Source organism: Sphaerodactylus townsendi, linkage group LG10 (genome assembly GCF_021028975.2).
Source record: "Sphaerodactylus townsendi isolate TG3544 linkage group LG10, MPM_Stown_v2.3, whole genome shotgun sequence".
In the NCBI taxonomy this organism is placed as follows: Eukaryota; Metazoa; Chordata; class Lepidosauria; order Squamata; family Sphaerodactylidae; genus Sphaerodactylus; species Sphaerodactylus townsendi.
This window is the reverse complement of record NC_059434.1, coordinates 61,000,988-61,013,101: the sequence shown is the minus strand read 5'-3', so window position 1 is coordinate 61,013,101 and position 12,114 is coordinate 61,000,988. Positions and strand designations below refer to the sequence as shown.

Below are 12,114 nucleotides of genomic sequence, written 5' to 3'. Positions count from 1 at the left end.
GGATGCCCCAGGATGCTTGCTCTGCAGTCTCCAATCCTGGGCACCTTTTCAGTCCAAAAAGTACATAGTTGTACTCAGCTCTTCCTGCCAATTCCAGCAATATATAGTTTTCCTATTTCCCAGGATCGGAGCCTACAGAGCAGACTTCCCGAGGCAACCTTCAGCAAATGGAGGCAGGCAGAGTCCCTTCAGCAGCACACAAAATGTCAGGCGCAAGCAGAGGGTGAAACTGGCCAGAGAACGAAAGGGGGGGGGGGATTAAAATGCCTCCTGAGCTCTGCATCCCACACAGCCAGGCAGGGGGCGTCTTGCAGGCGCCGTAAGAAAAAAAGGTGCACTTCAAAGCATTTTCAGAAAGACACTTTGAGCTGAAATAAGGTGTCCTGAAAACATATTGGGGGGAGAGCTATGTGGAATTCATTCCCAAGGTGGCATTTTTAAGGTCCTCAGAACATCTTATTTGTGCTGTGTGGAACGGACTTTCGTTGGTTCTTGATAATTTTTATACATAGTCTTGTGGGCTTTGTTATTAACATAGATTGGGATATATTTGTCTGGCAAACTTCTTCACTTATATGGATGGTCCTAGACTAAGTGCTGGTGTGTTTTTTGTCTTTAGGGTCCTCCTGGCCCTCCGGGACCCCAGGGATTCCAAGGGTCAAAGGTGGGCATCTAAGTCTTACTCATGTAGCTATGAATTTTTTAAAAAACCCACATATACGTATAAATCATACCAAGGAAGTTTCACAAGGAAGTGAGAAATGTCTGCTATTATCTGGTTACGATCTTCCAAGAGTTTTGTGGTGTTCAGTTTAAGACAAGAACAAGTATTTATTTCAACAGTAGGCCCCCATAGCACCTTTACCTAAAGAAAATGTCATGTTGCATAAATGATGGGAAATGGAAATAACTATAATTAATTCTATAGAAGAGATAAGTTGTGAACTCTCAGATGCATGTCCAAGAATTTCCACAAACTCATCAGACTATGGGATATAGTCCAGCTAAGCTGGATCGGCACTTGAAAGGGCAACCTCCGAGGAGGACTCTGCAGAGGAAGGCAATCACTTGCCTTGAAAACTTCTTGTTGGGGTTGCCATAAGTCAGCTGCAACTTGATGACACTTTGCTCACATAGGAGACTATTATTTAGCTGATTCAGTTCATTAATTTCTCTGGTGTCGTCAGAAGTGTGATTTGGAATCTTCAGGTAGGCAAGGGAGCTTCTGCTTTTATTGGGAAGTTCTCACACTGTTCTATTCAAAATATGAAGATTCTTGGGGAAATATGGCAAGATAGACCAGTGGTCTGATCCAGAAAGCTGTACCGACGTTCAAGTAACATTGCAAAACTAACAGAGACGGATGTTCCTGTTTCAGGGTGAGCCTGGAGCCCCAGGAATCCCAGGTGCTGATGGGGAGCAGGTACGTGAACTTCTCCTCCTCCTTCATCTTTTATTCTTTTCATCCTCCTCCTTCCTGCAGACCAGAGAAATGATGCAAAAAACTGAAATAAAATGCACCAAGATAATAAATATAAAATAGTTTGTTTAAGAATAAAAAATGATATTTTAACACAACCAGAATTATTTTCTTGATAACTAATCATTAACTCAAAGATGTTGCTGAATGTACTGTGTGGTTTTTATTGCAGGGATAATTTTTAATCTTCCAGAAATGTAGGGTTAATTCGCATGTTGGTGATGTGTTTTTTTAGGGACCTAAAGGCTCAAAGGGGGATGTGGGTGACCCCGGAATACTAGGAGAAAAAGGAGGGATTGGACTTCCAGGATTGCCAGTAAGTTTATTTTAAAAAAAACTTGGAACTTGAAGGAAAAATCTTTCTTAAACTTTTATGCAGATTATTCTCTATTTTTCTCTGCAGTAATTACATGCTGTATAATTATCTGCTGTTCTTTTAATCTAGCAGTGCTGTTTTGTATACTATGAAAGTATTGTGTCTATGAGAAAAACTGTTCTGTTGGAGCAGAATCCCCATGGGATTCCATGCACATAGGAAACAGAAGCCAGTGTACGTGGCAGTCCTATGAGGACTGAACTCACAAGGCAGCTTTGCTGATCAATTTCTGTGCCCACAAGATGTTCGGTGTGGAAATGAGCACGATGATGACTTAGAAATCCAGTTGTTCCTTCTAGACTGGCTAGATTGAGCTCAGTGTCTGTATTCATGACAAAATGTGAAAAATTGTGGAAAAAATGATCCTGAAAATACTTCCACATAAAGTATTTCCATCTATTTGATATTTAAGTTTCGCTGTACAGACATAACATACTGCAAATATAGCCACTGCAAATATATCCTGAAAAAGCATTAAGTGCTCTTGAGTCGTGATATGAAGCAAAATACAACATGGGTTGGATCCAAAGGACTGAGAACAGCCCCACACATGAAACAGATCCTTCCACCACCATCTGTCTTCTGCAGTCCCTTAACGCCATCCAAGAAGTTGCTCCTCAAAGCTGGTGACTCTGTTGGAACTGCATGGGGTATAGTGTGTCTGAAGCAAGAAGCTGCACAATGTTTGCCCCTTAGGAGAGCAGAAGTGCCTTCTACTTATCAAAGGGCATCTATGAATGAAAGTGATGTCATGAAATTGAGCTGTCAATTAAAAATGCCTAAGGTGACAGGAGGAAAGTGTTGTTCAGTAACTCAGTAATGATCTTGTAGGGATCCAACGGTATGAAAGGAGACAAAGGAGATGTTGGCTTGCCAGGTCCTCAAGGTCCTTCTGTAAGTCTTGTCATTCTATTTCCGTGCATGTGTTAATGTATACTGCTGGTTCTCCAATCCCATCTTTCATAAAGACCACTAGGGGGGTCTTCATAAATACCAACATTCAGACATAACTAGTATGATACAAAGGAATGATAGAGCATGACTGATGCAAACCTCAAGTTTTCAGGTGCTGACAGTAGTTATCCAGGTATTTACTTCCATCCCCTTAACTGGGAAAAATCAGTTTTGACCAATATATATGTAAGTATTATAATAAATGTTGTTTATAGGGATAATGTAAGTTGTTATAAAATATTCTGACATGGGATACTTTTATGTTTTTTTAAGTACTGAATACTTGCAGATGAAGTTTTTCAAGGGTGTGTGTGTGTGTAAGTGTTGTCAAGTCAACCCTTATGGTGAGCCTAGGAATTAGTGTCCTATCTTTAACAGCCTTGCCCAGGTCTTGCCATCTGAGAGCTAAGGTTTCCTTTATAGAGCCAATCCATCTAATGTTGAGACTTCCTCATTTCCTACTGCCTTCAACTTTTCCTGGCATTATTGTCTTTTCCAGTGATTCTTGTCTTCCCATAATATGACCAAAGTATGACTGTCTCAGTTTAGTAATTTTAGCTGCTTGGGTCAGTTCAGGCTTGATTTGATCTAGAACCAGCTTTTTAAATATTTTTTGGCAGACCACAGTATCTGTAATTTTCCTCCAACACCACATTTCAAAGGAATCTACTTTCTTCCTGTCAGATTTCTTCAGTGTCCAATTTTCACATCCATACATAGTAATAGACAATACTGTAGCATGAATGAACTTAATCTTGATTCCAGTGACCCATCTTTACATTTAAGAACCTTTTCTAGCTCCTTCATGGCTTTCCTGCTTAGTCTCAATCTCTTTCTGATTTCTTGGTTTCAGCCTCCCTTTCAGTTGATGGTGGAGCCAAGAATGTGAAAATCTTGAACAATTTCAATTTCTTCATCAGCACCTTTAAAGTTGTGTAACTCCCCACTAGTCATTACTTTTGTCTTGTTGATGTTCAGTTGTAATTCTGCTTTGACACTTTCTGCTTTAACCTTATCAGTAGTCGTTTCAACCCTTCACTATTTTCTGCCAGGAATGGATAGGTATAACAATTCAGTAAAGGAACCAGTGTCAACATGAATTAATTATATTATTTTTAATGAATAGATTATAGGACCACCAGGATCTCCTGGCCCACATGGTCCACCAGGGCCTATGGTAAGTCTGTTTTTATGTACTGGAACTGCATGAATTCATGGATTAAAGTGGAATATTAGAGGGCTTGGCTTCAAATCTGGAGTTCTGAACAAGACAACTCAAGAAGGCCTTGCAATGAGCATTTCCTTAATCAAGAATGAGCATTTCCTTAATCAAGTTTAAGCCAGGGACAGAATGAAAAAATAATAATGTTTTTCTTATGGTCTGTGGGTTAAAGTTTATATCCCACTTTTATCTCCAGAGTGTCCTACAATACGTTGCAAAACACAAGAGCAATGAACAGTGAATAGGGAGGAAGGTCTCTTAAGTGCCAAACAGATCTTCCTTCTGTCTTCCATGTCTCACGCAGCTCTAAGCTACAACCTTCAGACCAAGAGCCAAAGGACTTTGGACTTAAAGGTCCAGGCTTTAAGTACCAGTGAGCAGAGCAAATGAGAGCATACTCATCCTACAATGCTAGCTAGCAGGATGCTCCCCACTTGTTTTTCTGCCAGGTATTTTGAGGGGCTGCTGAGGAGAATTAAAAATGGCACCAAATGGATCGATGATGGATGTCCTATTTCCGCAAACAGGAAGGCTCCCCCCCATGTAAGATGGTTGCTCCTGAAAATAGATTATTCATGAAAGATACTGTGTAGCTGTACCTTGTGTACAAATTTAGAATGCCTGCTCTTTTTCTGTAGTACGTAAGTTGGGTGGGAGGGGAAGCTGGCCTTCCTTTCAGGTAAATAATGGCACTGAGATGCCATGGTTTGGCTTTTGACCATCTGCATTTTGATTGGTTCAACTGAGTTGTTTATGGAGAGAAAATATTTTGAACAGCAGCTATGGTTGCCAACGTCCAGGTGGTGGCTGGTGACCTCCCAATATTATAACTGAGCTCCTGGCAACAGAGATCAGTTCGCCTGGAGAAAATGGCTGCTTTGGAAGGTAGACTCCCCTCCCCAAACCTCACCATCCTAAGCCTCTACCGCCAAAATCTCCCGGTATTCTTAACCTGGAGCAGGCAACCCTAATTTCAACTTCAGTGGTCCTAATCCTACCCCATAGTTTCTCTGAATCTTTGGCAAGCAGGTAGGGCTTCTTGGCAAGCAAATGTCAATTTCACTTTTATTTAAGTAACCTGTATTTGCTACTATAGAAATACCTCCCTATAATTATAAAATCTTTATTTTTCAGGGACCTCATGGACTACCAGGTCCAAAGGTAAAAAAAAAAACCCACATAAAATTGAGACAACAATAAACTTAAATCTGTTAATGTGTTACGCTGTCATTCTCATTAATCATGTTGAAGCATGCATTCCTCGTTTGTCCTTTGTCTTACTTTTCTGTTAAATATGTTTTGATATTCTTAAACCTCTAAGCAGCTGCTTAAAATAAAACATTAAAACATATTTTGAAATGTAAGGATTTATGGCAATTTCCTGTGTCTGTTCTACATCACTGTGAGCTAAATTAACTATCTCTAATGTTAATTATGGAGCGCCAATAAAAACATCCAGTATTCTGGTGAGACTTGCAAGCTATGCCGTTTGGAATTAGCTTCCACTTAAGCTTAGAAAAACAGAGGATGAGTGTGCAATGTACTTAAGGAGTAAAGTAAAATCATTTCCAGATATTACTTTCTTCTTGCCATTGTTCTTTGATCCTAATTCTTCCTTCTCAAACTCCTGCCTTTCCCTGTCTTGTAATGCAGTTCCTTCTCATTCTTTCTGTCTGTGTCTTGCTTCTAAAGGCCCATGTGCTTAAAATTTTCCTGTACCAAGAATCTGTACCAAGCAAGAATCCATAGCTACTGCTAGAAGACGAATTCCAGATGTATGGGTATATGTAAATGTGTTCGCATCCAGATCCACATTGCGTGCCTTAGAGAGGGGATAATTGAAAGGATGTGAGAGAATTCAGTATATAGTAGTAGAATTTAATGCCATCTTTATCACACTGAGCTTTTCATAGCCTTTTATCACAACCCATCTATAAAATCTGGGGGCTTTTAAGGAAGAAAATGAGCTGCAGTAACCTAGCTCTTAGGGATACCAGCCTCCAGGTGGGACATGCGCTTCTCCCAGAGTTACATCTTCAGAGTACAGAAATCCATTCTACCAGAAAAAATGGGTGATTTGGAGAGCAGGGGTCTGCAACCTGCGCCTCTCCAGATGTTCATGGACTACAAATCCCATCAGCCCCAGCCAGCATGGCCAATTGGGGATTTGTAGTCCATGAACATCTGGAGAGCCGTAGTTTGCAGACCCCTGTTCTATGGCATTGCACCCCACTGAGGTCCTTGTCCTCCCCAGGCTCCAGGCTCAAATTTCCAGGAGTTTCCAAACCTGGTTCTGGCCATTCTATCCCCATCTCTCACTTGTAGCCAGAGGAATCCTGACAACGGGCTCAACTGCCTGGGCTCCCAGCTCACAGGGGTTTTTTATTGGTATTTCTATGCACTTCCCAGGTTTTTCCTGTCTTTCCTGCAATTTTTCCCAAGCCTGCTTTGTTGTGATGTTTTGGGAAGATAGCAGCAAAGCCAAGATATCACCCAGGTGGACAAGAAAACCCATATATTCCTGGTCCCAGTCACACTGGCACTATTGTCCTTGCCTTAGTGCAGACCTGGGCATTATACGGCCCGCGGGCCACATTCGGCCCGCCGGGTGACCCTGACTGGCCCCCCTGCCGTGCTGAGGAGCGAGGCGTCTTTGAAAGCCCCGCAGAAGCCGGTTGCCTTGGCTGCCGGCTTCTGTGGGGCTTTCAAAAGTGCCTCGCCCCCCTGCCTTTTGGCCCAGCCCTCCACAATATTTTCTGTTTCATATGCGGCCCCATGGAAAAAATAATTGCCCACCCCTGCCTCAGTGTCCTCCCATTCACCCCTCCCTGTGACTACCAGCAGAGGGCTTTTTGAAAAATCACTAATTGACTATTGTAATAGCATTAAAGTGCTATAACAATCTGTCAGTATCTAAATTCCCAGCTTTCATTTTAAAAGCTAAATCTGTGAGCCCTTCCATTGCCTTTTGCCTTATATCTCTGCAGTAAAAAGGGGAGGAGACTTAATTTTTTTTAAAAAACCCTGAGGATTCAGAGAACCTGTTAGATTGTTATAACATATGCCAGTTGCCATTAAAATTATTTTAAAAACCTGAGGGTGGGGGCAAGGAATTTCCATTTCTGGGGAATGGAGGCTTACAAAATGCTGGGAATCCTACCCATATGGAAACCCTGTTGCTTCCATGCTGAATCTGCAACTGCAGCCATTAAAGGGAAACCACATAAGCCACCCCTGTGTGGAAAACACGTGTTACAGTTAAATAGGCTTGGGATTCATTTCAGTTTGAAATGTAGAGATTGCTCTCAAGGCACATGAAAGTAGTGTAGTAATTGAGTGACTCCGCTCAGTGAGAAGCTGCAGCTTTGTTGACATAGGGTAGCTTTAATCGCTTTTTTGGGAGACCATTCTATCATGGGTTTTCAAAATGCGCATCACCATGCATCACACTCCTCCTCTGAAGTCATGTTTAATTAAGCATGCTTAATGGTTTAGAATATCATGACATGAATTATTGCTGCACATTCCAGTTCACTAGGAAAACGAAGGGGCCACTTCAAGCATTATAATGCCTCATGAAGCAGTTTTCCCTGCAGTTTTAATTAGTCCAATGAGCCTTCTCATTTTGATACGTTTAGATTCAGTTGAAAACTTGCCCTGACAACTGGTCTTTGTATCCATTCTAAACAATCAAAAATGGCAATTACTATATTGCTAAGAAACGTTTCAAAATGATTGCGCCTAGTCCTATGTCATCTGTTTTAATATGGCTCATGACCATTCCTCTGCAGAAATTGCATGTAATCTAATAAATATCTCATTTAAAAAGAACCTTTGTATTCCAATGAACAAACCAGTTGGGTTAAAGAACTGGAGTTTGCATCCATGTCTATCATGAGCTCCCTTTTGTCCCAGCTTCAATAACCATATCAGCATCCCCCCAAAATAGCATTTATACTTTTACATTTAGGGTGAACCAGGGTTAAATGGTCTTAAAGGATTGAAGGGTGAACCAGGTCACAAGGGTGACAGAGGGCCCCTTGGTCTTCCAGTAAGTAAAATACCTATTCAATTTCAGTGAAAACTGCAAACTTCTCTTTCTATTTTCAACCACAAACTCTGGTTTACTCACTGGCAAATATATAGGCATCTCATTTTGGAGCAGAACATCCATCTTGTTTTGTTTTTATCTGGAGTCTGTTTTTGTGTCATTTATAACACTCAGTGCTGTCAATTTAATCCCTCCCATTTTTGTCATTTGTGAGTTGACAGTGTGAACGTGTTGCAGTGCCATGTTCATCCACATTCATCTTGTCATTATTTTAATGCTGTATGACAGTTTATTATACTATTGATTATTTTTATCTCTGCCCTCGGTGGGTTCATTCTTATACTTTCCTTCTGTGAATTCCTCAAGTGCTAAGCATTTCCTGTTTATGTAAAATGCTAGCATCTTGTGTAAGCAGAGCATAACCAGTCCCAAGAGTACATTCTCTATAATGGAGGACTATACTGTACAAACAAAATCATAAGCTGCAACCCAGTATTTTTTTTTTGTTTGGGTTCAACTGCTGCTTTTATAAAAAAGAGTTGAAGTATTTTGAATAAAACCCTTGGATTCAAACTTCTTTAGGCTTGGCTATTCCAGAGTAGTTTTGTAATTATCATAGTAAGTTTGTCTTTACTAAAAAAACTCATTAAAATAATATTTTCATGTGGTATTCTCAAAAATGTCTTAAGTGAATATAATGAGAGGAAAGCAAATATATAATTTTTTGTTCTAAGAGCTCGATTGTCTAAAACAAATCAAACATTTTGCCCAGTTTTCGAGTGAAGGTTTCACCAAGTGAAATAGAACGGGTCAAAAACAGATTCAATAACAGAATTATTTCACCTGTTTAGAAGGGACATTGTACAGGTGAAGTTGTAGAAGTAATCTTTGTTTTCTTCTCCTTTCTACTGAAGCTGCCTGGATCCACCCCCCTCCCTCCATCGCTACTTCTGATGGCAAGGAGACCCCCCCCCCATGCCCCTCACAGAACAGCATGACATATGTGGCAGCAAAAATTATCAGAAATAAAAGCTAATGTGACAGTTAGAGGGATGATTTCTCTCAATTCTCACCACAGCCCCCCACTCTATATATCATGCGTTGTTGCTAAGTATTTCCCAATTCTCAGAAATGGCTCTGTGAGGAGTACAAACAGCTGCAATGGAAACATGAAAGTAGCAAAGTTCTCTTCCACGATCCTGCCCATTTATGGAAAAATGAATTCCAAATTAATCATTTTATATGTCTTTCTGCTTTTAATTGGCAGGGATAGTTTAATGTGTTAAATTGGTTACAAGAGCCTCACTTTCCAGTAAGGTACCAGTGTTTCTAAAATAACTGAAGTGCTTAGTGTCCATGAATTTTGGTTGAATGAAATCTACCAACCTCTTCAGTTCAGACTAGTCCTCTGCAGATGATGGGCTGGCATCCTTGGAAGCCCCATTAGACACATGTTTTGGGAATGCAATTTGCACAATTGTGTATCATGTGAACAGGACAGTGAGTGGATTTTTCCATGCAGGAAAAACAAGGTTCTGGTTCACATAAATGGAAGCTATACTTGCATGGGAATTCAGTGTATTACCCACAATACGTGATCACGTGAATCAGGTGCATAATTGGGATTTATGCAATTTTGATAAATGCAGCTGATTGGCTCTGACTTCATGTGAAGAGAATGCCAATGTATCATCTGCATAGGACAAAGGACAAAAGGGACAGCATTTTTATGAACTGTCTGTGGCACTAAGCTCATTTTGTTCTTATAATATCCAGCAGGGGTCATTTGCTTCTGTAACATCGTAAAGAAATGTGACTAATGGTTTTCTGGTATCTTCATATACCCACTCTCATAGGAGCCTTATTGTGTAGGTGATATCCCACAATTTTTATTAACTGTACAGCTAAGACTTCAGTGTAAATTCTATTATTCCTCTTATTTTATTCTCCAAATCACATGGGGTTTGTTTGTTCTAATTCATAAATAAGGCTGTATGTAATAAAGTTCAGTCGACATGATGGTCACCTGTGAGACTAATACATCTAGGGACTAATTCTGATCTCATGAAATGAAGTGCAGTTCTTCGGAAGCTAGGAGGGCTTCATTATTTCAGATCTGAAACAATGAGAATCAGAATCAGACTCTTAATGTTATATGTGAAGTTACACTAACTTAATGCAGTACTGTGATACTTATTCCAGATCCCTGTAACTACTTGTATTCCGTGTTTAAATAGAAGTTGCACTTGTTCATCACCACCCACTTACTAATCTTCCATTCTTGTCATTCGTGTTGTCCCCATCATCAATGCTTCCACTTAACTACACAGGGAGCATCTGGCTTAGATGGAAAGCCAGGACCCCGGGTGAGTCCCTTGTGTTCCTATGTTGTTCTTTGTTACTAAAACTACATAGCAGGCAGCATTTTTTGTCGTCGTCTTCTTCTTTTGTTGTGGTAGTGCTTCTGTTATTGCCGATTACATAATGCTCCCATTTGAAGGATGAACCTTTGGCTGATAAAGAACAAGAAACTTTAGAGCCAGAAAGCACTTAGATCTTGTCATTCCTTCCTAGTGTGTAACTTCACAACACACACTATTTTGTAGCTAGATAGAGAGACCTTCAGCATAAGGATATTGCCTGTGACTAAAAAAAATACTCAATCCCTAACCAGTCCCCTCACGAACAAGGCTAAATTGAACACTGAAATGATGACATGAAAAATATGGACACTGTCCTTACCTTTCTCAGTTTATGTTGATCTAATCCCCAAACCTTTCATTACAGAATAAATCTTCCAAATATCAAAGCTGCTGTTTGATTTGGGTATGCTGTATAGCTATATTTCTCTTTTTGTTATTTTGCAAGAGGAACATTAGCGTACAATACTCAGAACAAATTATTGATGTTTGGCCTGTTGTAATGACTGGGTTACTCTAACATGCAGAATCCTATGCAGATCCTATGTAGAATTACTACAGTCAAAGCCTACTGAAATTAACTGTAGAGGAACGAAAAGAGCAGAGTTGGCTTGCCATTACCTGCCTCTGCTTCATTGTTGGTCTCCCATCCAAGTACTAAGCAGGGCTGACACTGCTTAGGTTCTGAGATCCCACAAGATTGGGCTAACCTGGGCTATCTGGCATGGCATAGTGGTTTAGAGCAGATGGACTCAAATCTGGAAAACCAGATTTGATTCCCCACTCCTCCACATGAGTGGCAAAGTCTTATCTGGTGAACCACGTTTGTTTACGCACTCCTACATTCCTCCTGGGTGACCATGGCCTAGTCACAGTTCTTCGGAACTTTCTCAGCTCCACCTACCTCACAAGGTGTCTGTTGTGGGGAGAGGAAGCCCCTTTGAATCTCTTTACAGAACAGAAAAGGAGGGGTATAAATCCAAACTCCTCCTCTTCTTCCAGACAAGGGCTATATAAGAATAATTCCATGATATTATGGCATCATTTTGCTATTTAAAACAAATGCTCAAACTATATAACAATAAGGAAAGGAATGGTATAGTTTTAGAATTTAAAGTTCTCCTTTCCTAGAGTGCAATCCAGAAGAGGGGACTGAATCCACCCCTGGAAGCGGTGCAGGTTTACACTGGCAGATTTGTCCTCCCAAGGACACTTACCCCGATGGGGGCAAATCTTCCAATGCCCAGCACTGCAGGGCCCTGCGATGCCTGGCTGCAGCACCAGGCTCTCAGTTGGCACTTCTGCACTGCCCTAAGCTATGCCAGGGTCATGAAGACATGGTGAGGGCATTCCTCGGACTGGACCATGGACCCAACCTTAATCAGCTTCCACCATGCATTTAGTCCCCTTGCACCTGTGGGCCCAGCCTCAGACATACACCACATTTCACATAGCGTATCTCCTTTTCTCCTGTGGAGGATTTTCAGGTACGTTTGCGGGTTTTTACTATTTAGCCTTCCTGCAATGTGGGGAAGTCTTTTGGAAAGGGGCGGGGCATCATCCCACTCTGGATTGGGCTGATTAATTTGCAATTTATTCTTGTAGCTCTTC

At 40.9% G+C, this 12,114-nt stretch overlaps 1 protein-coding gene across 17 annotated transcripts in view; it reads left to right on the top strand.

Moving 5' to 3' along the window:
* Window positions 1–12,114, top strand: part of COL25A1 (collagen type XXV alpha 1 chain) — a 312,924-nt gene that overhangs the window by 277,240 nt on the left and 23,570 nt on the right. For 11 of the 17 annotated variants that reach the window (XM_048509064.1, XM_048509061.1, XM_048509070.1 and 8 more), the window contains 8 exons: window positions 620–664; window positions 1,379–1,423; window positions 1,716–1,796; window positions 2,688–2,750; window positions 3,937–3,987; window positions 5,167–5,193; window positions 8,003–8,083; window positions 10,414–10,449. In XM_048509064.1, coding sequence (XP_048365021.1) covers window positions 620–664; window positions 1,379–1,423; window positions 1,716–1,796; window positions 2,688–2,750; window positions 3,937–3,987; window positions 5,167–5,193; window positions 8,003–8,083; window positions 10,414–10,449 — 429 coding nt within the window. The remainder of the gene's footprint in view (window positions 1–619; window positions 665–1,378; window positions 1,424–1,715; window positions 1,797–2,687; window positions 2,751–3,936; window positions 3,988–5,166; window positions 5,194–8,002; window positions 8,084–10,413; window positions 10,450–12,114) is intronic. The other 6 variants (XM_048509069.1, XM_048509066.1, XM_048509065.1 and 3 more) reach the window with 3 other exon arrangements.